This window comes from Chelon labrosus, assembly GCF_963514085.1.
Source record: "Chelon labrosus genome assembly, contig: SCAFFOLD_250, whole genome shotgun sequence".
Lineage (NCBI taxonomy): Eukaryota > Metazoa > Chordata > Actinopteri > Mugiliformes > Mugilidae > Chelon > Chelon labrosus.
Window position 1 is genome coordinate 1 of NW_028181660.1, and position 23,877 is coordinate 23,877.

At 41.3% G+C, this 23,877-nt stretch overlaps 3 protein-coding genes across 3 annotated transcripts; 1 reads left to right on the top strand and 2 right to left on the bottom strand.

Annotated features, from left to right (window-relative positions):
• Positions 1-18: 18 nt before the first annotated feature.
• On the top strand, positions 19-4,709 carry LOC311509819 (pleckstrin homology domain-containing family A member 6-like; the record flags this gene model as incomplete). The annotated part of the gene is made up of 4 exons (XM_084575256.1): positions 19-158; positions 600-733; positions 1,087-1,127; positions 4,177-4,709. The coding sequence occupies 3 exons, from the start codon at positions 19-21 to the stop codon at positions 1,110-1,112; spliced, it is 300 nt and encodes a 99-aa protein (XP_084431382.1). The 3' UTR covers positions 1,113-1,127; positions 4,177-4,709.
• Positions 4,710-4,830: 121 nt separating this feature from the next.
• On the bottom strand, positions 4,831-10,341 carry LOC311509820 (NLR family CARD domain-containing protein 3-like). Its single transcript, XM_084575257.1, has 8 exons — positions 10,012-10,341; positions 9,751-9,805; positions 9,369-9,570; positions 7,403-9,230; positions 6,445-6,612; positions 5,777-5,944; positions 5,636-5,682; positions 4,831-5,488 (listed from the first exon to the last, which is right to left on the bottom strand). Exons 1-8 carry the CDS (start codon positions 10,179-10,181, stop codon positions 4,953-4,955), a joined length of 3,174 nt encoding a protein of 1,057 aa, XP_084431383.1. The 5' UTR covers positions 10,182-10,341; the 3' UTR covers positions 4,831-4,952.
• Positions 10,342-15,294: 4,953 nt separating this feature from the next.
• Positions 15,295-19,261, bottom strand: cUnh11orf58 (chromosome Un C11orf58 homolog). The gene is made up of 5 exons (XM_084575255.1): positions 19,114-19,261; positions 18,272-18,355; positions 18,057-18,117; positions 17,739-17,848; positions 15,295-15,903 (listed from the first exon to the last, which is right to left on the bottom strand). The coding sequence occupies exons 1-5, from the start codon at positions 19,165-19,167 to the stop codon at positions 15,679-15,681; spliced, it is 534 nt and encodes a 177-aa protein (XP_084431381.1). The 5' UTR covers positions 19,168-19,261; the 3' UTR covers positions 15,295-15,678.
• Positions 19,262-23,877: the final 4,616 nt, after the last annotated feature.

Here is a 23,877-nt window from a genome sequence, read left to right on the forward strand (position 1 = left end):
AGTCCCTGTTTGTCCACCATGCAGCTGGCCACACCAGAAAAGGTTTCCATCCCAGAGCGCTACGTAGAGTCTGAACCTGAAGAGCCTCTTAGTGCAGAGGAGCTGGAGGAACGCTCTCGTCGGGCTGAGCGCATCAAGAACATTCTGGCCAAATCCAGGTACGCAGGAATCAAAACCTATACTCTGGACTGGTTTGTAATATTTCTGATTTGGGGATTTTCACAGGGGTTCTGTTAATGTCCTAGTATCTAACTCTAACCCTAACCGTAGATAAATAGACTTACCATATAATACAGTATATTGATATTGGTATACAGTGAGTCCAAACTGGCTATTAAGATCTACTGTATACCAGGTGGAAGTCTTATTAAAAGGAAATCAGGTTCACAAACACAATAATCATATTACCTCTGCACTGATGCAGAGAAATGAACATGAAGTAAATGTTCCTCTTGCCTCTAGTGAGCTTTTCTGAATGAGCTCTCCCAGACCTGTCGTCACATCCATCAGGAACAGTTATTTCAATACTTAAACATTTTTAAGCATACTATCAAGTATTCACTGGTTTAAAGTGGTGTGTGTGTTTTTTTCTTTAACAGTGTTCATAACATACCGCCGTCTGCACCGCTGGACTTCAGTGAGCTGGACTCAGCTCTGCAGCAGCAGGAGAGGATCATGAACGTGTCCAAGGCACTGGCTTCAGAGGCCTCACGCAAGAGCAAACTGGTCGCAGGTTAGTTAGTTAGTTAGTTAGTTAGTTAGTTAGTAGTACATTACTGCACTTCAGCAGTGTATTAACAGGGCAGCATCACTCATCAGGCTATAACACATGCCTACTCTAAACCCTCAGACACTGTCTTATGAACCTCACAGGAAGTATAAAAACACATAGATCATACAGCGTATTCTCTTTTCTTGATATATGCATATAATTGCATCAGACACTGCCAATATAGCTGACTACAGATCAAATAAATCTGTAGTGAAAATACGTGTTGCACAAACGTCTGGTACAGTGATGGATTTTTAGCAGGTATGCCATTTCATACTGGTCATGTGTGATTTATCGTTGTCCGTGACGTGCAGGGACTGAGTGGCTGGAGAGCTGGTGATCATGTCTGGTCCAGGTATACATGCACCTGTGGTTTTATTGTATTCCTTGTGTGTACAGTGTGTCTCAGTGTGTGTTGTTTTGTGTGGATTAGGAACGTGTACAGATGCTTACTTGTTCTTTAACAATCTGGTCCTGATACACTATATTACCAAAAGTATTCGCTCACCCATTCAAATGATCAGAATCAGGTGTTCTAATCACTTGGCCTGGCCCCAGGTGTATAAATTCAAGCACTCAGGCATGCAGACTGTGAAACAAGACATTTGTGAAAGAATGGGCCGCTCTCAGGAGCTCAGTGAATTCCAGCGTGGAACTGTCATAGGATGCCACTTGTGCAACAAATCCAGTCGTGAAATTTCCTCGCTCCTAAATATTCCACAGTCAACTGTCAGCTCTATTATAACAAAATGGAAGCGTTTGGGAAAAACAGCAACTCAGCCACGAAGTGGTAGGCCACGTAAAGTGACGGAGAGGGGTCAGCGGATGCTGAAGCGCATAGTGCAAAGAGGTCGCCGACTTTCTGCACAGTCAATTGCTACAGAGCTACAAACTTCATGTGACCTTCAGATTAGCCCAAGTACAGTACGCAGAGAGCTTCATGGAATGGGTTTCCATGGCCGAGCAGCTGCAGCCAAGCCACACATCACCAAGTGCAATGCAAGGCGTCGGATGCAATGGTGTAAAGCACGCCGCCACTGGCCTCTAGAGCAGTGGAGACGCGTTCTCTGGAGTGATGAATCACGCTTTTCCATCTGGCAATCTGATGGACGAGTCTGGGTTTGGAGGTTGCCAGGAGAACGGTACATTTCAGATTGCATTGTGCCAACTGTGAAATTTGGTGGAGGAGGAATTATGGTATGGGGTTGTTTTTCAGGAGCTGGGCTTGGCCCCTTAGTTCCAGTGAAAGGAACATTGAATGCTTCAGGATACCAAAACATTTTGGACAATTCCATGCTCCCAACCTTGTGGGAACAGTTTGGAGCGGGCCCCTTCCTCTTCCAACATGACTGTGCACCAGTGCACAAAGCAAGGTCCATAAAGACGTGGATGACAGAGTCTGGTGTGGATGAACTTGACTGGCCTGCACAGAGTCCTGACCTGAACCCGATAGAACACCTTTGGGATGAATTAGAGCGGAGACTGAGAGCCAGGCCTTCTCGACCAACATCAGTGTGTGACCTCACCAATGCGCTTTTGGAAGAATGGTCAAAAATTCCTATAAACACTCTCCTCAACCTTGTGGACAGTCTTCCCAGAAGAGTTGAAGCTGTAATAGCTGCAAAAGGTGGACCGACATCATATTGAATTCTATGAGTTAGGAATGGGATGGCACTTCAGTTCATAGAATGAGTAAAGGCAGGTGAGCGAATACTTTTGGTAATATAGTGTATATCTCACATACACCCGCCTTCTTTGTTCTTATCAAGTCCTAAAAGCATCTGTCCACAGCCCTAGTCTCTTTGTTTTGGGTGATATTCTGGCCAAAGAGCATCGCGGTATGTTTCACAAAGACGTTTTTGACTCTATAGACGTAACTTTGCTATCTCTGATCAGTCTAATACAAGACAGACGCTTACACAAAAACACAGTGTGACTTATTTTAAGTTGAAAAAGTTTGTCACCTGACTCACAGCAGGCTGACTTTGAGACCAACGAATAAAGCTTTTAATGCTAATGGATTTGACCAAGGAGTAGAAACTAGTTCACTTCCTGTCTGCGAACAAAGCTCTCTGCATTTCAATCAAAAATAAATGTCATTATCATAATATAATAAAATATTGGTTCCCACCTAACCAGAATAATTTCCTTATAATCATAAGAATAATGAAATATTGGTTTCCACCTAACATTATCACCAGAATCATTACAACGTTGTTGTCAAAGAGCTGTCCCAACCACAGTAACCTGCTGGAAACTGACTCTGAAGTCGTGTTGTTGGGTTTCTTTTACCAGTAAATATCACAGGATTCAAGCTCTCATTGAGACCTTAGCTTTCTGCTTGAGTGAATAGAGCTGAGTGGTCTGGTGATGTTAATCTATCAGCCAGGATTCTAAATCTTAATTTACCCAGAAGTCCCTTACTTCAGATAGTCAAGAGAACTGTACATCATATACATTTAGATGTTCAACTGAGCACTCACTATTGGTTAGATCTGAGCCATCGTCAAAGTCTGTCTTTGTGAAACTGGCCAGGTTCCTTCTCAGCCTCTGTACTGTTTTGGTCAAATTGGCTGAAGTGTCAAAGGAGCTGCTTTGGTGAAATGTGGTGGCCTTCTGGATAGGAGTGGGGTCCATGTGTGTGTTTGTTTTGTAGAAAAAAAAAAAGCTCTTTATTGAAGGCACCTTTAAAGGATTCATGATATTTATACTACACATGCTCTGTGACTTGTGAAGATCCTATGTTAATTGGAAATATAGCATTTTACTTTTGTGAAGCAGTCTACTGTTTGACTTGGGTCAAACATTTGTAACACATACACCGATCAGCCATAACATTATGACATTATTATTAATTAATAATTCTTAACATTATTAATCCTAATATTGTGTAGATCTCCCTTGTGCCTCTGAAACAGTTGTGTGAGAATGGATATGGTCCTTCTGAGGGTGTCCTGTGGTGTCTGGTAACAAAATGTTGTTAGTGAGGGCCTTTGGGTCCTATGGGTTGAGGGGAGGGGCCTCTGTGGACCTGGTCTGGTCTAGGTGGGTACTACATGTCTAAGTAACATCCACATGAATGCCAGGTCCAAAAGTTTCTCAGAAGAACACTGAATTGTCACAAAATGATCAGTGTTATTTGCGTCTCCTGTCAGTGGTTTTAATGTTGTGGCTGATCGGTGTAACTTCTTACTTGTTTTCACCAATTTCAAATGTTGCAAAAAAAAAAAGGAAGAAAGAAAAAGAGATATTTTGTGCTTTTGCAAATTATTCAAATGGATTCTTACAGAAATAAATGTATTTAATTTGCATCATAGCCAGCACTGCTAATGCAAACTAAATGTCTTATTTATGCACATGCAGTGAGAACTGCTGATGTTACGACTTTGTTTTCTTCCCCTCAGCCAAAGCTGCTGCAGAGCACTGAAACACAGGAACAACCTGCACCACGTCAAGAGGAGGTTCTTTGTGATTTGGAAGGATTGGATCTTTTTTTTACAGCCGTCGTCAACTATTTGATTTACTGACAATTTCTTACACAGATTTTTGATAATAATTTTTGAATAATATAAAGTATTCTTCTGCACTTACATTGCACAATTGAGTAATAATTTATAACACGAGTTGCTTTTTTAAATCTGCAGTGACCTGCTTGGCAGTTTTTTTTTTTGTTTGTTTGTTTTGTTTTTTTGAAAAGTGAAATAAAAGCCAATGCCAACACGCTCAGATTGCAGTGGGAATGTGTAGGCATGATTTGTTTATTTATTACATGGTTTGGATTGACGCGCTTCTACTGTATATTTTCTCCACACTGTCACTTAAAGATCACGTCTTGTCAATCATCACAACTGCATTAGGAAATGATGTAAAGGATAAAAAAGTGACATTATGCAAAATAAAGGATTTAAAAAAAATGCTTTGTAATCAGTTTTTTTATTTGTTTGAGTTGGTTTTATTTTAAAAATAATATAAAACGCATTACTTTCTACGTACAAAGAAGTTGAAAAGTTTGTAAGTACAGAACATAGAATAGAAGAATAGAACATAAACTAACTTTCACATTAAGGAATGTTTCTCTGAACATTTTAAAGGAGTAGCTGCGTTTGATGAATTGTTTTTGGCCTATCCCTCCATCCCATTTTCACAAATGTAGTTTGCATGTTTTATATCCAGCAGGTCTTTAATCCTGGCACAGGGTTAATGTAGTGTTTTTAAATCCCAGCCTGAATCCTGGATACAACGGCTCAGAGAATTTTGTGTGGAAAGTGTACAGGTGAGTCATGGCATGGGACGATACAGCATAGAAGGACAGAGTGCCAGCTGACCAGTCTAGGAACACTCCAGCCCTCTTGGAGTTGAAGTAGGGAACGGAGATGGGTGCATCGTTCTTATTGTACCAGACTGAGTATTGGCCATTACAGTAGCGCAGACTCCAGGAGTGATCGTTGTAGCCAAGGACACTTTCATTACCTTTGGCTTTCCTGCTGATTCCTTTATAGGCCACTCCTATACCTGCCCACTCCCCAGTCCATTCTACTTCCCAGTAGCAACGATCACACAGACCCTCTCTACAAAGCACCTGTCCCCAGTCTGTGAATCTCTCTGGGACGTCGGGGTACGGCTGAGCACTTTCCACTCGAGTAATTCGTTTTTTGTCTTCAGAAAAAGACAGATGTGAATCGGCTGTGTTCAGATCCAAGGTCAGCTTGCACGAATCTGGAAACCGGAAAGGATATTAAAGATCTGAAAATGTTTCTACAACCACTATCCATGATATTGATCCAGTATTAAAGCCATATATGCAAATATTTAAAGACTGCTTGTGTTCGGAAAATAGTCACTGGAAAAAAAAAAAAGACTTACATTTCTTCAGAGCTGATTTCAAGTAACACTCTCCACTGCTGTCAAACCTTGAGAAAAAAATCCGTGAGATTTTATTTTTGATGTAAAAACTGATTTAGTATACACAATAAGCCAGTTTGTGACATCAGCTCAAAGTTTTACCTGACAGTGAGATGTGCTATGTCCTTTTGTACAGAGGTCAGCAGCTCCATCCCTTTTTGTCCCGGATGATTGTAACTTAGATCCAGTTCCTTCAAGTGGCTGGGGTTGGACCTCAGAGCTGTAGCCAAAAAGCCACAGCCGGTCTCTGTGATTCCACAGAATGCTAGCCTGAAATTAAATACACAGAATTCACAAAACGTGGCACAAAACTAGCTGTGTATGTAATAGATTGTATTAGGTCCTGTTCAGACCTTAAATTAACATCTGTCCTGGGTAACCTGATTGCAAGAGACCAGCTTTTAACACCTGTGTTCACACCTAGAGTCACATTTGAAACAGCTTTTCACACCACTCATAACAAACTGACTGCATGTCTTTTTATCAGCTGTTCTGAGCTGGTGCCCTACTAAATGTAGAAAAAGCTTGAAAAGAGAGTAGTTTTTAACGCATTTTTTGCTCACACTACACAAAAGGAATGTGGACAAATGCGACTCAGACCACCTCTAATATGATCCGAGATCGGGTCTCTCAAATACGATCTCAATGCGTCCTGGTGGTGTTCACACCTGTACTTTAAGCTCGTCACTTAAGGTCGGATTCCCCAGGATGGATGTTTATACAAAGTCTGAACAGGGCCATAGATAGCCTGCACCAGCACTTCTTCAAACCTCAGTTTTTCCAGCTGGCATGTTGGTCTTTCCAGTCCAGCAGAAAGCAACTTCACTCCCTTATCTTGTAGATCATTATCACTCAGGTCAAGCTCTTTCAGACATGAACTGTTCACAACTGAAGCAAGTGTTTCACAGCATTCTTCAGTCAGGTTGCATTCTTTAAGCCTTCAGAAATGAAAAGATGTTTAACCTCATGTTAGAATTATTCAATGTTTAGCTAAGAGACATAATAACCATAGAGTAATGAGATGGTCACCAACAAGATCTAAAGCATACAGAGATTTGTTGTGAATCTTTTCAAATCAAACTGGACTGTTATACTCCAGTGATAGTAGTATGTAGAAATTGAAAATGTAGAATCCTGAATTCAAAATGACTTAAGCAAATGCAGTGCCAGGATCATCTCTCAGCAGCAGTAACAATGTATTCATAAAATGCTTGTTAGGAAATTAATGAAGGAAATGAAGCACACAGGAAATGTGGTCTTGTATTCTTGTAAAACTCTAGCTCTTTGCAGGCATGGCATTTAAATTTACATATACCCACTTTCATACATCTAGCAGAAATGCCATGAAACTGAGATGCAGCACATTACAACACCTCTAGAATAATCTGGTATACCATCAAATCTGAACCAGCTATCAAAGTTAGTCACTTCTGAGTTTAGAAATAGCTTTTATAATGTGAGGTGCAAAGAAAAATGACATTACCCACATGGAAAGAACCTATATGAGGATATATGCGCATATGTGAAACCTATATGCAGTTTATCTGTGCATATATACGTTATATATGCACATATATGATAATATATATGCCGCATATATATAGAATATATGCGTATATATGAAAACGGCCAATTTTATGTATGTCACATATATTCAAAACCTATATTAGAACCTATAGGTTCCTTCCGTGTGGGTACATATTACAATTATGAAAAGACGTTACTCACAAGGCTACTCTGGACTCTTTAATCACAGGCAACAGCCGCAGGAGACCCTCCTCTGATCTTGAATACTTCCTCAGGTCAAACTCATCCAACTTTTCCTCTGAGGTCAGCAACACAAAGACCAGGGCAGACCACTGTGAAGATGACAGCTTGGTCTCAGACAAACTACCTGAGTTCAGGTAGTTTTGGATTTCCTCCAAAAAAGACTGGTCGTTAAGCTCAACCAGGCAGTGGAAGAGATTGACACATCTTTCTGGGGATGGGTTTTGCCTGATTTTCTCCTTGATGTACTCAACAATCTCCTCATTTCTGCTTGGCGGACTGTTCGGCATTTTGGTGAGGAGACCCTTCAACAAAGTCAGATTGGATGTTTGTGAGAGGCCTAGAAGGAAGCGAAGCAAGAGATCAAGATGTCCGTCGTCACTCTGCAGGGCCTTATCCACAGCACTCTTTAGGAGGCTGGTGACTTCGCTGGGAGTTGCTTCGACAGCGGCCGTTTCTTGTGGTTCCAGCAGGTTCTGATTGAAGCAGACGAACGTGTGAAAAATGTACATTGCAGCAAAGAACTCCTGGATGCTGAAATGCACAAAGCAGAAGACCCTCTCCAGATGAAGTCCAAAATCACTCTCTGACATCTGTGTCAACATCCCTGAGTATACTGCAGCGTCGTTGACATCGATGTTGTACTCTTTCAGTTCGGTCTCATAGAAGATCATGTTGCCCTTCATGAGGTTCTCAAAAGCCAGTTTTCCAAGCTTCAAGATGATCTCTTCGTTCAGTTTGACCTGGTCCTGTGTTCCAGATGCCTCTTGTCCTGATGGGTACTTCTGCCTTCTGATCAGTGAGTTGTACACCAGGAAATGTGTGTACATTTTTGTCAGAGTGTTTGGCATTTCCCTTCTGCTCTCGTCTTGCTCTTCTCTCCTCGCTGTGTCTTCTAAAATCCTCTGCAGGACAGTGGCAGATATCCAGCTGAAGACTGGTATGTGACACATGATATGGAGGCTCCTGGTTGACTTAATGTGTGAAATGACTTTACTGGCCATGGTTTGATCAGGGATTTTTTTCTTGAAGTATTCTTCCTTCTGAGGGTCGTTGAATCCTCGTATCTCTGTCACACGATCAATAAGATGGCCTGGAATGCGATTTGCAGCTGCAGGCCTAGAGGTAATCCAGATGTGTGCAGAGGGCAGCAGGTTCCCCTTGAAGAGACTCGTCAGTAGGACATCCACTGAAACCTCCTGTGAGACACAGCGACAGGGCTCACTGTTGTCGAAGTCCAGGGGGAGCCGGCACTCGTCCAGCCCATCAAATATCAGCACTATCTTGTATTTGCCAAAATCTGAAATTCCTGATTCTTTTGCCTCTACAAGAAACTGATGAAGAAGCTGTGTCAGAGTATACTTTCTCTCCTTCATCAGATTCAGCTCCCGAAACGGAAGATTAATAAGGAGCTGGATATCCTGGTTAACTCTCCCCTCTGCCCATTCCAGATTGAACTTCTGCACCGAAATAGTTTTACCAATCCCAGCAATCCCTCTCGTCAGCACGATTCTGATGAATCTGTCTTGTCCACAGATGGGCTTAAAGATGTCTTCACATTTGATTGGCTTGTCTTCTGTTGCTGGTCTCCTGGTTGCAGCCTCAATTTGCCTGACCTCATGTTCTTTGTTAACACTTCCGCTCACTCCCTCAGTGATGTAGAGTTCGGTGTACACCTTGTTGAGAAGAGTCTGGGTGCCATGCCGTGCTATTCCCTCATAAATGTATTCAAACTTTTTAAGTTTGTGTCTGAGTTTGCGCTGGCAGACATCGAGCTCGCCGTAAATGTCTAATAGTGCAAAGAGAGAATAAAGAAGAGAATATAATGTTGGTGAAACGAGAAAAGAACATAATATAGCACACATAACATTAAAACAGATGATAAAAATCCGTTACATCCTGAACTATTGCACATTTTCATTCTTACACTTCTCTAGTTTGTTAGCAAGCTCCTGTTGGCCTTTTTCTTTTAAGGCGTGTAGAGTGATCTTCAGAATGTCCTCATTGGTGGCCACGCTGTCTTCACTCTGCTCTTTGCTCTCAGGAGATTGTGGTAGGTGTGGAAAGAGCATCTTTTTATACCTTTTCAGATCACTCTTAACCATGGCTATGATGTGGTTTTCCACCAACTGCAGGAGAAAGCCGAATTAATATAGCTTATCGACAGTCAGTTCACATCCAGCACACTATTCTAAAAAACACTCAAAAGATTAGGAAAATATGTAATAACAATACGACCATTATTATGCTATATATGGAGATCATTTTAGCTATTATGGTTTCAGCACAGATATTAGAGACATAACCACCTGGAATAGGTCATTTCCATCCTCCTCTGTTAATTTTGGGCAGGCACAATTGTCTCTAAAAAAAAGATTTTGAGAATAGTGTTAGTGTATGCATTATTTGCCATGTTTACCACTTAACAGTTCACATGATTCTTTAGTGTTCCCATCAATTCAAAAGACTTAACAGTGCAAGCATTGATATTTCGTTCATTAAAGTAAATATCTAAATCTGTGTTAAAAGTAAATGCAAAATAAATAAATAATTGAAAAGATTTTATGAACCTGTCTGCTGCTCCACTGCCAAACGTAATACGATTCTCCATGGACTGGTCACTACACATGGACAGTCTTTCTCTTTTCGCAGGCGGTTCTCCATCAGGACACCTTTCTGTCTCCTCAGTTGGATCCATTTTTAGAGACAACTCCCGCCGTTTCTTACAGACACAAGTCATATTTGGTACAGTCACTCAGTATGTATTCCTCCAAAACACAGTAGTTATAATAACTGATATAAGAATTGCATCGCATGACAGAATTACTGAATCTGACTGAATACAATATTCAACTTACCCGTATGCAAAATTAGACAATGAGCTTTTACATCTAGTACAGAACAGATTCCTGTCGTATGCACATCTAATCAACCTCAAGTTAAAACCGCAATAACTTGGGCCGCAATGAACTTGTTGAAAGGTATCACTCATGTGAGGGCTACAAACCAATCTCCAAGTCAATTAGATGCATTACACGGAACACAGTCACGACAGTTATTAGTAAGAGGAGGAAATATGGAAATCAGTGATGATATCATATACGGGGCCAGAATGAACTGGAAACAACTTTGCCCGTGACAGTTTACATAAACTGTGAACTCATAGTGAAAGTGAAACTTATCTCTACGCATTTTTAGTTTTGAGTCGGACATGTTCACAACAGTACATACATCATTTGGGAAAACCCATCACAACACGATATTAAACTCCAGAAATTCCATCTGTTGCGTGAGTGTGCTGCTCCTGTCCTAAACAAGCAGCACCATGACGTCTGTTGACCAGGGTAACGTTAAATAGCAGTAGTAACATTTCCAAATGTTAAGAAGATAGTCTGGACTTTATGACTGTATTTTTTTTAACACACTTCTTATTTTATTTAATCTGCCTTATTTATTTAATACTCCACATTATGCAAGTCATTAACTGTTCATGTTATAGTTCAGTCCTCTACATGTTCAAGTCAAGAGTCAGGAGGAGATTGTGAGAGATATTAAAACAGCTACAGAACCAGCAATGATGCTGATATTGATCACATCCAATTAATTCCCATTTCCACTTGAAAGCTAAACATTTCATGTACTTGACCTCCCACATTGTAATTACAAGCTACGATGGGATTTGCTGGTAAATTCAGAGTCACTTCTGCCACATGCTGATCCTAGTTCCTCAGAGAAAATGAGAGCACTGTGAGGAGCTGGATATGAAACAGCCATAATGTCATATGTGTTTGTTTAACCCGCTCTGTTTTAAACAAATGGACACACAACAACTCCAACAAACAATATTTTAGATGATTTTGCTGGTCTCGATCGAGGCTTTGTACCTTTGTCACTGGTAACGTGGGGCATGAGTGGCTGGAAAGTGTGAGGACCATGAGTCTAGGAAATACATATGACACTGAGGAAATTCCAGGATGAAATAAAAGCAGATATTTCAAAAGGGAAGGGGTGGGGGGCAACTAAAGTAAAATAAATTGTAAGATGACATTTCACAATAATAATTTGCTTTGCAATAATTTCTTCAATTGCATTCTCTACGTGGTTAACACAATGACTTCATTCATTCATTCATCTACTGTAACTGCTTGTCCGTTGAAGGGGTTTGTGACTGGCAAATATGAATTGCAGTTTTGCACAGTGACTGAGCAGCTGAGAAGAAGGAATCCTGTACGTGTGTAGCAAAGAGTGAGACAATTACACAGCAAACTGCTGGCACCCACACAATTTCCTGTCTTCGCTTTTTTAGTTACACAAAGCAGAACAAGGCAGGCGGACAAGTCTGTACTTTCACACATGGAAATGAATAATTTCATCAGCTGAAGAGCATGAAGTCACAGTAATGCAAACACACTCACCCTCATCAGGTAGTGGTGGAATGTAATAAAGTAGGTTATATTTAATACCAAACGATGGTATGTTTTCATGTCAAGTCCATGCTGCTTTATACTTTGATGTTTTATGCTTTCTACTCGACTGAACTGATTTGACAGATTACATTTCCTAGCTTCAAAGTCTTGCATAGAAAACACATTGAGCACCTTCTAAAACATGATGTTGTGTTACAGATTAAACTACCTGACAGTAGATGCACACAGAGCTGTAGCGATTATCCAGTACATTTAGTTAACTGACAAATAGTTGACTGATAATCCGTGTTGGGCACGTTACTTTTAAAAAGTAATAGTTATTAGTTACTTCTCCCAGAAAGGAACTAATTTAGTAACTGAATTACTCCACTATAAAAGTAATTAGTTACCTATTGCGTTACTTTAAAAAAAAAGTTTAAATACGTCTAAGAATTAGAATTTTTTTCTGAGCGTAATGTGCACTTCACGTGTACGATCATTGCCTTTCACCTCAGTGAGGTTGAAGTAGTGTCTATACTTCCCCCTTGAAAACTGCAACTTTACCTCTGAATGCTCTGAACTCACCATCGTTTGAGTGATAGGTACTGATAAGCGCCCGTACGTGTGCAAACAACACGCGTCCAACTGAACACTGCCCTGCTGCAGTCCAAAACAAACACCCTGGCTACAAATGATCTCCGTCTCAACCAGCAGCAGTGAAACACTGAGCGCACCAAAGCATCACTCACCTATGTATTTGTACTCAAGTTAGTGTAGTATTAATAATTTTACTAAGGAGCTGATCGCTTCTTCCACCACCGCCGTGCTGCTTAACAAGATCACGAGAAATCAAACCCTCCGCTTAGACCTTATCTTCCCTCAGACACGGTTCTTATTATACAGTGTGAACTCAAACAGTAACAGACTTGGATAAGGTAGATCGTGTTATTTCAGAGATGCGTAATCGTCCTGGTTCTTTTTCATGATGTGCCAATAGAAAACGCTACTAACTGTCTATCGGAGGCATTTTGTACTTTCACTATCAGTGTACAGCTCTTTGTCCCCTCATGTCCTCGGGACAGGACCGTTCTTAGACAGCTATGTCGCTCAAAAACATTTCAATTAAGACGAGTCAACTGCTCAGCTATTCTATTTACATCAAGCAAAAACATAGAACAGGCTTTGTAATCCAGTACCTGCCGTCTGCGTGCCATCGATTCAGCTACAACTGTTGTCTGGTTGTTTCCCTGAGGAAATGCGCCATCAGCTGTTTAGTGACGTAACTTATTATATTCAGCATCAGTAAACCATGTGGCTGATCAAACCTCACTGACACCGAGGACAAAAGAAACTACACGGTCTCTGTTAACATGAGCGGATTAACGATACCTTTGAAACGAACATAAAAAAACTGTATTCATGGTATTTTGTATTTTGGTAATGTCTAGCAATGCATAATACAAACGTGGACAAACGCTGGTACCCTTATGTTAAAGAAAGAAAACCCCAAGCTGGTCACTGAAATAACTTGAAACTGACAATAATAATAATAAATAAAAATTTAAAAATGAATGACTATGTGATCTTCTTTTGAATTGTGGTTCAACACAATAACTTCTGGACCTGTTGACGGGTATTTTGGCCCGCTCCTCATGAGCAAACTGGTCCAGCTGAAGGGTTCCTTCTGCATGTTCAATAAGATTTAGATCAGGGCTCATGGAAGGTTTAGAATAGTCCAATGTTTGTTTTGGGTCATTATCCTGTTGGAGGACCCATGACCTACCAAAACCAAGTTTTCCGACACTGGGCAGCACATTTTCCTCCAGGTGACAGTGATTGACAGTCTTGAGATTTCATTGTAACCTGCACAGATTCCTGCCAGATGCAGCAGAGCAGCCCCAGAACATAACTGAGCCACCTCCATGTTTCACAGTAGGTACAGTGTTCTTTTCTTTGTAGGCTTCATTTTTTCATCTGTGATCACAGAGCTGATGTGACTTGCCTAAAAGCTGCAGCTTTGCCTTGTTTATCCAAAGGGCATTCTCCCAGAATCTTCGTGGCAATGTGTCAATAAGGAATTAGGCAAATTCCAGCCCAACAGTGGAGTCCTCCTCGGTCGTCTTCCATTAAGTCCACTCTGGCTCAAACAGCAACGCATGGTGAGATCTGACACTGATGTACCTTGACCTTGGAGTTATTGGAAGTTGTTTTGGGCTCTTTGGTTACCATTCATATTATCCTTCTCTTCAACTCGTCAATTTTTCTCTTGAGGCCACATCCAGAGAAGGTTAGCTACAGTCCCGTAGACCTAAACGTCTGAATAATATGTGTTGTCACAGGACTGCTACTTGGAAATGGTCTCGCAGCCTTTAACACTTGTCTACAATTTTCTCTCTAATCTCCCGAGACAATTCTCTCCCTAACTTTCTGTGGTACACACCATGATACCAAACAGCAAACTACTTTTCGCCCTTTAACCTTTGACATTTGTGATGCTAATTACAGGACACACCTTAGTTTAACATGTTCCTGTGGTCAAATTATTTTCAGTCTTATCTAGGGGCACCATCATTTTTGTCCAGGCCAGTTTCATTAGATTTTTAAATTATTCTGTTGAACCACAATTCAAAAGCAATGTCTGATTTTCATTAGTCAATTTACTTTTGTCAGTTTCAAGTTATTTTAGTGACCATTGTGGGTTTTTCTTCTTTCTTTTTGTCGTCCTGGTCTCACCAACTTGCTCAGTCTTCATGGTTTACAGTTATCCACTCCTACCTGCCTGTTATATAGTCACTGTAACTCACCTGTGATAGAACTACTATTGTCACTGTCAGTTTAATGACCCCATGTTCTTGTTTCTATTCATCTCAATCTCTCATGTAGCATGTATCAGCTATATCTTGTACTCTTGCTTGTATCAACATCAGATTCTACATGTACACTTTAGTCAGATGTATCTATGACAGATGTGTGTTTATCTTTTTCCTCTTTCTGCTCTCTCCTCTCCTCTCTTTCTCTCTCTACCCGGCCGGCCTCAAGCAGACGGCTCCCTCCATATGAGCTGGGTTCTGCTCAAGGTTTCTTCCTGTTAAAAGAGAGTTCTTCTTTGCCACCGTTGCCTTAGTTCTTGCTCTGGGGGTTTCAGGCCAGGCTCTGTAAAGCATCTTGAGACAATTTATGTTGTTATTGCTATAAATCCTGGCAACTGCTTCCCAGGTGAGAGGCGTTCCCCACACAAAACAGACTTCATGTGTAGTCAAGAAGACACAACATGTGTCCCTGCATTACATTAATGTACTTTGTTTCAGCATGGTTACTGCACCAATCACTTGGACGTGTGAGTGTACATGGCAGTAATACAATATCGATTCAAAAAATTGAGTCACAATTACAGCCTGCTATTTCATTTGCTACCAACAGTAGTTCTAATATTAAGACCAGCAATCATTACAACTGACACTTCCTTTTATTGGTTTTCAAACAGGAAATCACAAAATTCATAAGGTGTACACCAACCATGCTGTGTGGCAAATAATCCTGATTATCCAACACAATTCAGGTCAATGCAGCGTCTGGTAAAATGTTTAAACAAAATAAAAACGGGACCATCTTGCCATCTAACTTGATCTAACACCACTCAGTTGAAAGCTGGTGTTTCAGCCTGCAAACTAACTTCTTTGCGGACATGCACCAAGAATGTAGTCAGACAATGAGCGCTAGTGTGAATGACCTAAGTGACGGCTGACCACCTACGGTCAAACGAATAACATCAAACTGTACAAATTTGAGATTACAAAAAAAATGAATCCCTTCTTGCGCAGCCCCTCGTCCCTACGTTGATTTTACAAACGCCATTTTGTAGCTGTGTTTCCGTTCTTCATTCCTACTGTCTGAGCTGGGCTCGGCCTGGTCTGGAGTCTTTTCCTCAGGGTCAGGATCGCAGCCTTTGTCAGGAGCTTCTGTGGGTTCTTTTTCACTGGTGGACTTCTCTGGCTCCGCTTCTTTTGTCTGACCCTCTACTGGTGGTGAGGGGAACGACTCTGGCTGTGGGTCAGGCTGTGGACAAGAGAGCAAAAGATTATTTATCTTTCCTTTGACTACAAGGAGATGGACCTGACCAAGTTTTGACTGTCTGGTCAGTCACAGAAAAAACATGACAAGAGATGAATCAACATTGTCAGTAGTTAAGTTTGCAAACAAATATTTTTCAGGGTACAGTGTACCCCTAAACCATAAAGCATGCCATAACAAGAAAGTTTAACTTGATATATTTTGTGAGAAAATTCAGTGTTGTGATCTATTCAGCATCACAGCAACAGACACATGGTCCTCTAACCTGATTGAGGGTTACATGAGAGTCATGCTTCCTTCACAAAGATTCATCACTCCTTTTGTGATGTGATGGACGAATACCAGAATCCTGGAGAAGAGGTCCAGTCATACTTGACAATGTTACTAATAAGGAGTTCTTTGCTAAACTACTATCTGACAGACTGTTGTGGGTTAATGACCTGCGTGTTTGCAGTTGTACAGAAACTGGTTGGCCAATTAACCAGAATAATTCATACCATTCTGAGACAATCATCAGAGTCTGACGTTTGGGCTAACAAGGTCTTTTAATCTAAAGTACAGGGCAGACACCTGATGGCAGCTACACTCTATTGCCAAAAGTAATCACTCATCCATCCAAATAACTGAGTTCATGTGTTCCAATCACTTCCATGGCCACAGGTGTATAGAGACTGTTTCTACAAACATTTGTGAAAGAATGGGTTGCTCTCAGGAGCTCAGTGAATTCCAGCGTGGTACTGTGATAGGATGCCACTCGTGCAACAGTCGTGAAACTTCCTCGCTCCTAAATATTCCACAGTCAACTGTCAAGAGGTATTATATCAAAATGACAGAGCGGGGTCAGCAGATGCTGAGGAGCATAGTACACAGAGGTCACCAACTTTCTCCAGAGTTAATCACTGTGGCTTTCAGATTGGCTCAACAACAGTGCGTAGAGAGCTTCATGGAATGGGTTTCCATGGCTGAGCAGCTGTATCCAAGCCATACATCACCAAGTGCAATGCAAAGCGTCAGATGGAGTGGTGTAAAGCACGCCGCCACTGGACTCTGGAGTTCTCTGGAGTGACGAATCACGCTTCTCCATCTGGCAATCTGATGGACGAATCTGGGTTTGGGGGTTGCCAGGAGAACAGTACTTGTCTGACTGCATTGTGCCAAGTGAGAAATTTGGTGGCGGGGTGATTATGGTGTGGGGTTGTTTTTCAGGAGCTGGGCTTGGCCCCTTACTTCCAGTGAAAGGAACTCTGAATGCTTCAGCATACCAAGAGAATTTGGACAGTTCCATGCTCCCAACTTTGTGGGAACAGTTTGGGGATGGCCCCTTGCTGTTCCAACATGACTGCGCACCAGTGCACAAAGCAAGGTCCATAAAGACACTTAAGTTCCTATGCGTGTAAAGGCAGATGAGCGAATACTTTCGGCAATATAGTGTATGTCTGTGTGGCTGCTGACTTGTGGAAAAATGTAAGGTTGTCATCTTTGCTGAGGCTACTTCGTCCTAGACTTGTATTCTTCTTCTTGTATTTATAAAGCTCTTTTCTACCTATTGGTAGTCAAAGCGCTTTCCTCACACATTCACACACTGGGGGTCAATGCCTTGAGCAAGACACTGTACCCCACTGTCTTTAAACATGTGGTCCAGATCGAACCAACCAAATCCCCCTTCAATTTCCGAGCCACAGCTACCCCATGTCAACGCCCTGATTTCACATTAATCAGTGCAGTTCATCCTGTTAATTATCAATGTTGCTGCAGCATAGGTTACCATAACATATTTATGTTGGAGTAGGTAGTCTTATAGGCTGAGAAACCCCCCTCACCTCACTGAATCCCAGGCCACAGTGTCTCCGGTTCCGGCCTGACAGCTTCCCATCCATGCTCTGCTGGAACTGCATCTCCAGCTGGTCATTGATCTTCTTGTCTTCCTGCCCTGTAGACGAGACACCAGTCACAGCAGGCACACACAGCCATTACAGGTCTATCCGTGTATGGATAGATCTGTGTGGCGGATGTGTAGTAGGGAGGCCCGGTTAATTGCATTGGGCATAAGGATGACACTACATGGGTAAGTGGCATGGGACATTTTACCTTGACAGAACAAGCACAGCATTTTACAAAAGCTAAATGAAGAAGCTTACCACTGCGTAAGTGAGATGTTGACTTGTGGTCACCAATGACAAGTCGCCCAGTGTGTTCCTTCTGGAAAACAGGAGAAATCCCCTTTTAAATGCAATGTCACAACTTCTGCCTGTGACAAGTTAAAGAACTTATGTATTTATTTATTTTGCTGTGGACTACCGGACCACAATAAAGTGCATTCAAAGCAAGATGATCTACAATAGAGCAAACCAACCTTGCCAGCGCCCATCAGTCGCAAAAACTTTTGCTTCCTCTCACTGCTTCCTAAATCAGCAGATGCCCACTGGGTAGAGTCGTCCTGCCAAGACAATATACTGATTTCAGTTGGACTCAAAAGTAGATCAAGAGTAATTCCTTCAGTTAACTAATCTGTCAACTGACAGAAAAGTGATCTTATTTTATTTATTTATTTTAACAACAGAATAATCATTGAAGCTATTCTTCACGAGAACAGGTACAGGCTGCTTTCTTAAAGACTGATATAAAGCTTGTTACATACTCTGCAAGAAGTGAGAAATGTGTTCTTGTTCTCGAGGTGAGCAAGAACAAAGTGGCCAAAACGAACTTTGTTCCTGTTCTTGCTCGCCTCCCAGACAAGAACAAATTGCTCGCTTCTTGCGGAGTACGTAACAAGCTTAACAAGCAGACTGTTGATTGGGCACGGGAACATTTGGAGACATCACCCTGAACCTCAGGACTTTATAACTTTATTCACACACACAAAATGAGTCACTAACATAACGGCATCGTGGAAATGTAATCATAACATCGATAGCCAACGAGTACAAATTGTACAAAGAGATAGAATGTATGTCTGAAGCACAGTATTTTATAAATTATACTGCGCACTTAGCTGAGCTGTATATTTTGCCTGGTAAAGTCTTAAGTCAGTCTAACTAGTTGAATTAACTTTGTTGGGTCTGCAACGTGCTCATGTTACACGATAACGCTCTTGAATCCCATCGTTAGCAAAACGGCTAGGGCGACGCTAGCCATATCCTAGTAATTAATAGCTTTTACCTTCGAATTATTTTCAGTTTTTACCACTTTACTCACTTGATCGGGAGATGCGGGTCGTTTTGCTCCATGCCTGTCCTCTGGAGAAGTCATAATGAACGACAGCTTTAGGAAAATGTAGGTAAAGTATCATGCCACCTAGCAAGCGCTAGCTGAATTGTCAACAATCCTCCGTGTCGCCACTTCCTCCTCATTCTACTTCTTCGTTTGTGTTGCAGGGGCTACGTTGACTCTATGCTGCCGCTCTTCGGAGGAAAGTGTAGCGTCTCCCTCAGCGCAGAAAGCTGTGGATCAAACGCACAGAGCCAGGTATTTGAAATCCAGTCAGCAACATCCCCACCATATATCATTATTATTGTATTATTATTATTATTATTATTATTATTATTATTATTATTATATCTAGATGTATGAATACATTGATATGTAGATATATAACAATCGACGGCTTTATTTAACTTAAGTCACTTTACACTGTTTTCAACAGCTTATAGACATTTCAAAAAGGCGGTGATGGGAGGTTGAAATACATTGACCATTTATATATAACATTATATATATATATAAATGTCTGTACTTGCACATTAAGCTGCTCACTTGTGCCTTAAATTGCCCCCCGGGGACAAATAAAGTTTTCTGAATCTGAATCTGAATATATATATATTTATATATATTTTTAATATATATATATAAGCTGCCTGGCCAAAAAAAAGTCTATACACGCTGTACAATATTTTGTTGGACCGCCTTTAGCTTTGATTACAGCACACATTCTCTGTGGCATTGTTTCAGTAAGCTTCTGCAATGTCACAAGATTTATTTCCGTCCAGTGTTGCATTAATTTTTCACCAAGATCTTGTATTGATGATGGGAGAGTCTGACCACTGCTCAAAGCCTTCTCCAGCACATCCCAAAGATTCTCAATGGGGTTAAAGTCTGGACTCTGTGGTGGACAATCCATGTGTGAAAATGATGTCTCATGCTCCCTGAAACACTCTTTCACAATTTGAGCCCCATGAATCCTGGCATTGTTATCTTGGAATATGCCCGTGTCATCAGGGAAGAAAAAATCCATTGATGGAATAACCTGGTCATTCAGTATATTCAGGTAGTCAGCTGACCTCATTCTTTGGACACATAATGTTGCTGAACCTAGACCTGAGCAACTGCAGCAACCTCAGATCATAGCACTGCCCCCACAGGCTTGTACAGTAGGCACTAGGCATGATGGGTGCATCACTTCATCTGCCTCTCTTCTTACCCTGATGGTTCCCCACTATCCTTCCAGTTTTTAATAATGCGTTGGACAGTTTTTAACCCAATTTTAGTAGTTTCTTCAGTCTTCTTAGATGTTTTCTCTGCTTGATGCATGCCAACGATTTGACCCTTCTCAAACAGACTAACATATTTTCCATGATCACAGGATGTGTCTTTTGACATGGTTGTTTAAGAAATGAGAAGCTACTCATTACATCAGTTGGGGTTAAATAACTTGTTACCAGCTGAAAGATAATCACCCATGCAGTAATTATCCAGTAGGAGGCTCGTATATATTTGTTTAGTTAAATCCAGTTGGCGACTTTTTTTTTTTTTTGCCAGGCAGTATATAAAACATGGTTAAATTAATTACTTTTAGATTTATTTATTTTTCTCACAACACCGTGTTTTTGTGGGGATATGTGCAACCAGCAGACTGTAGTGAACCTTCTGAAGGGTGACCTTCACTGAAACTGTCAGTAGGTGGCGTAAGAGTAAACGTAATGAAATCAAGCAAGGAGCCCGGAGGTGCTCGCACCTCTGACAGGACCAGGACAGGACGCAATAAGTTCATTTCTGCAACACACAGTCGTCGGTGTATTCGCGCGCTGGTCTTGTTGCTCACCTTAATGTGCTCAAATTTTGTTAAATCTGAAATAAAAAAAATAAAAAAATAAAAAACAGAGGCAACTGGAGTTTTCTTGAGAACGTTTCACCAAGAATCTTCACAGACAAATTTTTAATATATATATATATATTTTCCTGAAGCAAAAAGAAGAATAACTGTTTTACAGATCTCATTATTCGTTAAACTCACTAGACGACAAGAGAGGAAATATTAGAAAACAGATGGTGGAGAAGGTGAAGCATTTTTTTAATCAGTCCCAATTTGCCTGTGAGAATTTAAAAGACCAAAAACTCAGCCAAAACTTTAGTTTTGCGTTCATTGATTAAAATTGTCGATCAACGCACCGTGCCATGAATAGACTATAAAACCGACATTTATCCTTGGTCTGTTACTATAATTTGTGTATTTTTTTATTTTCTATTTATTTTTTATTTTTTTTCATTTCTGTTTCTGAAACCTGAAACAGAACGTTTAGAGAAAATGTGTCCCTGGTTAAATCAGAGCAATCAGAATAATAATTTATTCATGTTTCTATATTATTACTATTATTATTTTTATTTTAATCACCAAGACCAGGTGACCAATAGACCATGCGGTTCATAGGAACACGGAGAGAAAAGAGCAGAATAAAAGTTCAAATAAAGCACAATAAAATATAAACTGTTTATTTCTTTAACCATTGTACACAAAGAAAGTCACACAGACGGACGGAGACGGATGAATAGCCTACTGAGGGAGAGGGGAGAGAGAGAGAGAGAGAGAGAGAGAGAGAGAGAGAGAGAGAGAGAGAGAGGAGGGGTTATCCTGCCTCTGCCTCTTTACCCGACAGTGCCCCGCACTCTCACTTAACCTCAACATAGTGCCGGACGGAAATAACCTAAAATACTTTTTAAAAATCCTCCGAATGACAGCTCCCCGGGCTCAGCGTGACTTCTGACAACGACGCCGAAGTGTTTCAGTTTACTTTCTGATCCTCGGCGGAGCGCAAACAGAGGAGTTACCAAAGTCCCCGCCACGCTCCAGCGATGGTGACTTTACGCACGGGATTTGAAGGCTGTTTGAACTGACTCCTGTTTCGCCCCGGCGCCGAAACTCTGCCCTCATCGCCCGCAACAATCTTCCAAGTTTGCAAGAAAACACGCAGCGCATGTCGAAAAAGTGAATCCAGGTAAGAGCAGTCCTGTTGCATCGCTGTGGACAGCACCGGGACCGTCACTCGGCGCGTCTTCTGGGCTGGTTGTTTTGAAAAGTCTGTGTGCGCACTCCGCTTATCTGCGCTCCACAACAAACAGCGATGACAGCAGCTGATTTGGGTTGTATCACTGCCTTGAACCTGAAGCTGGACCCTCATTTGACTCGGTCGACCCTACATGACCTAAAGAAACAATTCACGGGATTTAAGTTTAGAAAAAAGTTTGGTGTTGTCGAAAAAATAACTTAGATACTCTGTAGAAGAATTTGCGGCTGTTATAACTAACCTGAAATTACACCAAGTCACAAAACTTTATCAAAATAAGTTTATAATAAAGTAATAACAATTTCTGATACCCACGGTTAGCCCGAGTTCACTGCCTTCTCTAGTTATATGTTTATTAGTACTCTGACACATTTGCTAATTATTAGAAATACTGTTTCTCTTATAATAATATAATAATTACGGATATAATTTGCATGTCAAAACCACGCGAGATTCAAACGGATCGGCATTTAACAAAACTGTTGATCCAAAAGTTGGGGTTTTGCTCCACTGTCGTGCCAAAATCGTAACAATAAATTAGTCATCCTAGGGAAACAACACAAATGTGAACAGAAACTTGTGTCAGTCAGTGCATTTCATTTTCTGTCTCGTTGTCTTAGTTCGTGTAATGCAGATTGTCGGCATTCCGGGTTCATTTCAGACATAAAAGATGCAATTAAAATTGTGAAAGGAAATCGGAGCCTTCCACTTCACCCCTGTCGTGCGCTGTTAACAGAAATAGTCGAGCGGTTCTGCATCAACAGAAAATGTTTCTGTGTGCTCAGAAATCAGATTCAAAAGTCATTTAGAAAAAGTCAGCGCGCAAAAGGGATCTGCATAAAATCACCACAAGCCATTTAAAAACTTTTTTAGAGTACAATATGATATTTTTTTGTTTGTTTTGTTTTTATTTTTTATTTTTTTATCTTGGCTTCAAGGAATCAAAGGGCCTCTCAAAATCATCCCATCGTTCATACACATTAGAGTTTATGGGCTGATAGTTTCAGTAGTTTCCTCTTCGGCCACACAGCGGTAGCCTTCTGTCCATAATCGTGGGCGCTTCTCGCTCTGCCGGACCTGTGCTCTCTGTGCGCGTCCCCGGCTCCGCTGCTTGTCCACAGTGCACATTTCAGCCAGGAGCGAAACTGTGTCTCCCCCACTCATGCACTGGGATACAACAGGGAGAAAATAGTGCAGAGGGGAGAAGAAAAGCTGGGGAAAAGAGTGGCGTCTTTAGGGCCCAACTTAACTTTCCCCCTCGGAGGTCACGGCGACTGACCCTAGAAGAATGCATGAGTCATACATTAAAATAGACCCGGAGCCCTAACACGGATCCATTGAGAGACAATACCGGGGAAAACAGGACAGTGTCCCTGCACGGCGAGAGAGTTGAAAATTTAGCCTGTAAGTTTATTTTTTTTTCCCTTCTACGTCATTTTCTTTATGATTAAACGTTTGCAGCGTGCGTCTTAACTTTATGGGCGATATAAAACCAAGTGTCAATTTCGCTTGACAGCCGTGCAGACTGGTAGAGTGGCAGCGCTGGGCGAGTGTGAAGTTAATTGCGGGTGTGTGAACTTGAGCCATGCGGACAGGGACAGCTCCTAAGGCGCACCGAAGAGCCTGCTGCTCGGGCAGCGAGCGGGGTCTGTCTCCCGAGTGAAAGTTTGTCCCGAGTTCA

Coding starts and splice junctions, on each gene's coding strand:
- LOC311509820 (XM_084575257.1), bottom strand. CDS start 10,181: ATGACTTGTGTCTGTAAGAAACGGCGGGAGTTGTCTCTAAAAATGGAT. Junction 9,571..9,750: donor ATGGAAATGACCTATTCCAG/GTGGTTATGTCT, acceptor TTTCTCCTGCAG/TTGGTGGAAAACCACATCAT. Junction 6,613..7,402: donor AAAGAGTCCAGAGTAGCCTT/GTGAGTAACGTC, acceptor TCATTTCTGAAG/GCTTAAAGAATGCAACCTGA.
- cUnh11orf58 (XM_084575255.1), bottom strand. CDS start 19,167: ATGACTTCTCCAGAGGACAGGCATGGAGCAAAACGACCCGCATCTCCC. Junction 18,356..19,113: donor GACCCGCATCTCCCGATCAA/GTGAGTAAAGTG, acceptor TTGTCTTGGCAG/GACGACTCTACCCAGTGGGC. Junction 15,904..17,738: donor GTGGCCTGGGATTCAGTGAG/GTGAGGGGGGTT, acceptor TCTTGTCCACAG/CCTGACCCACAGCCAGAGTC.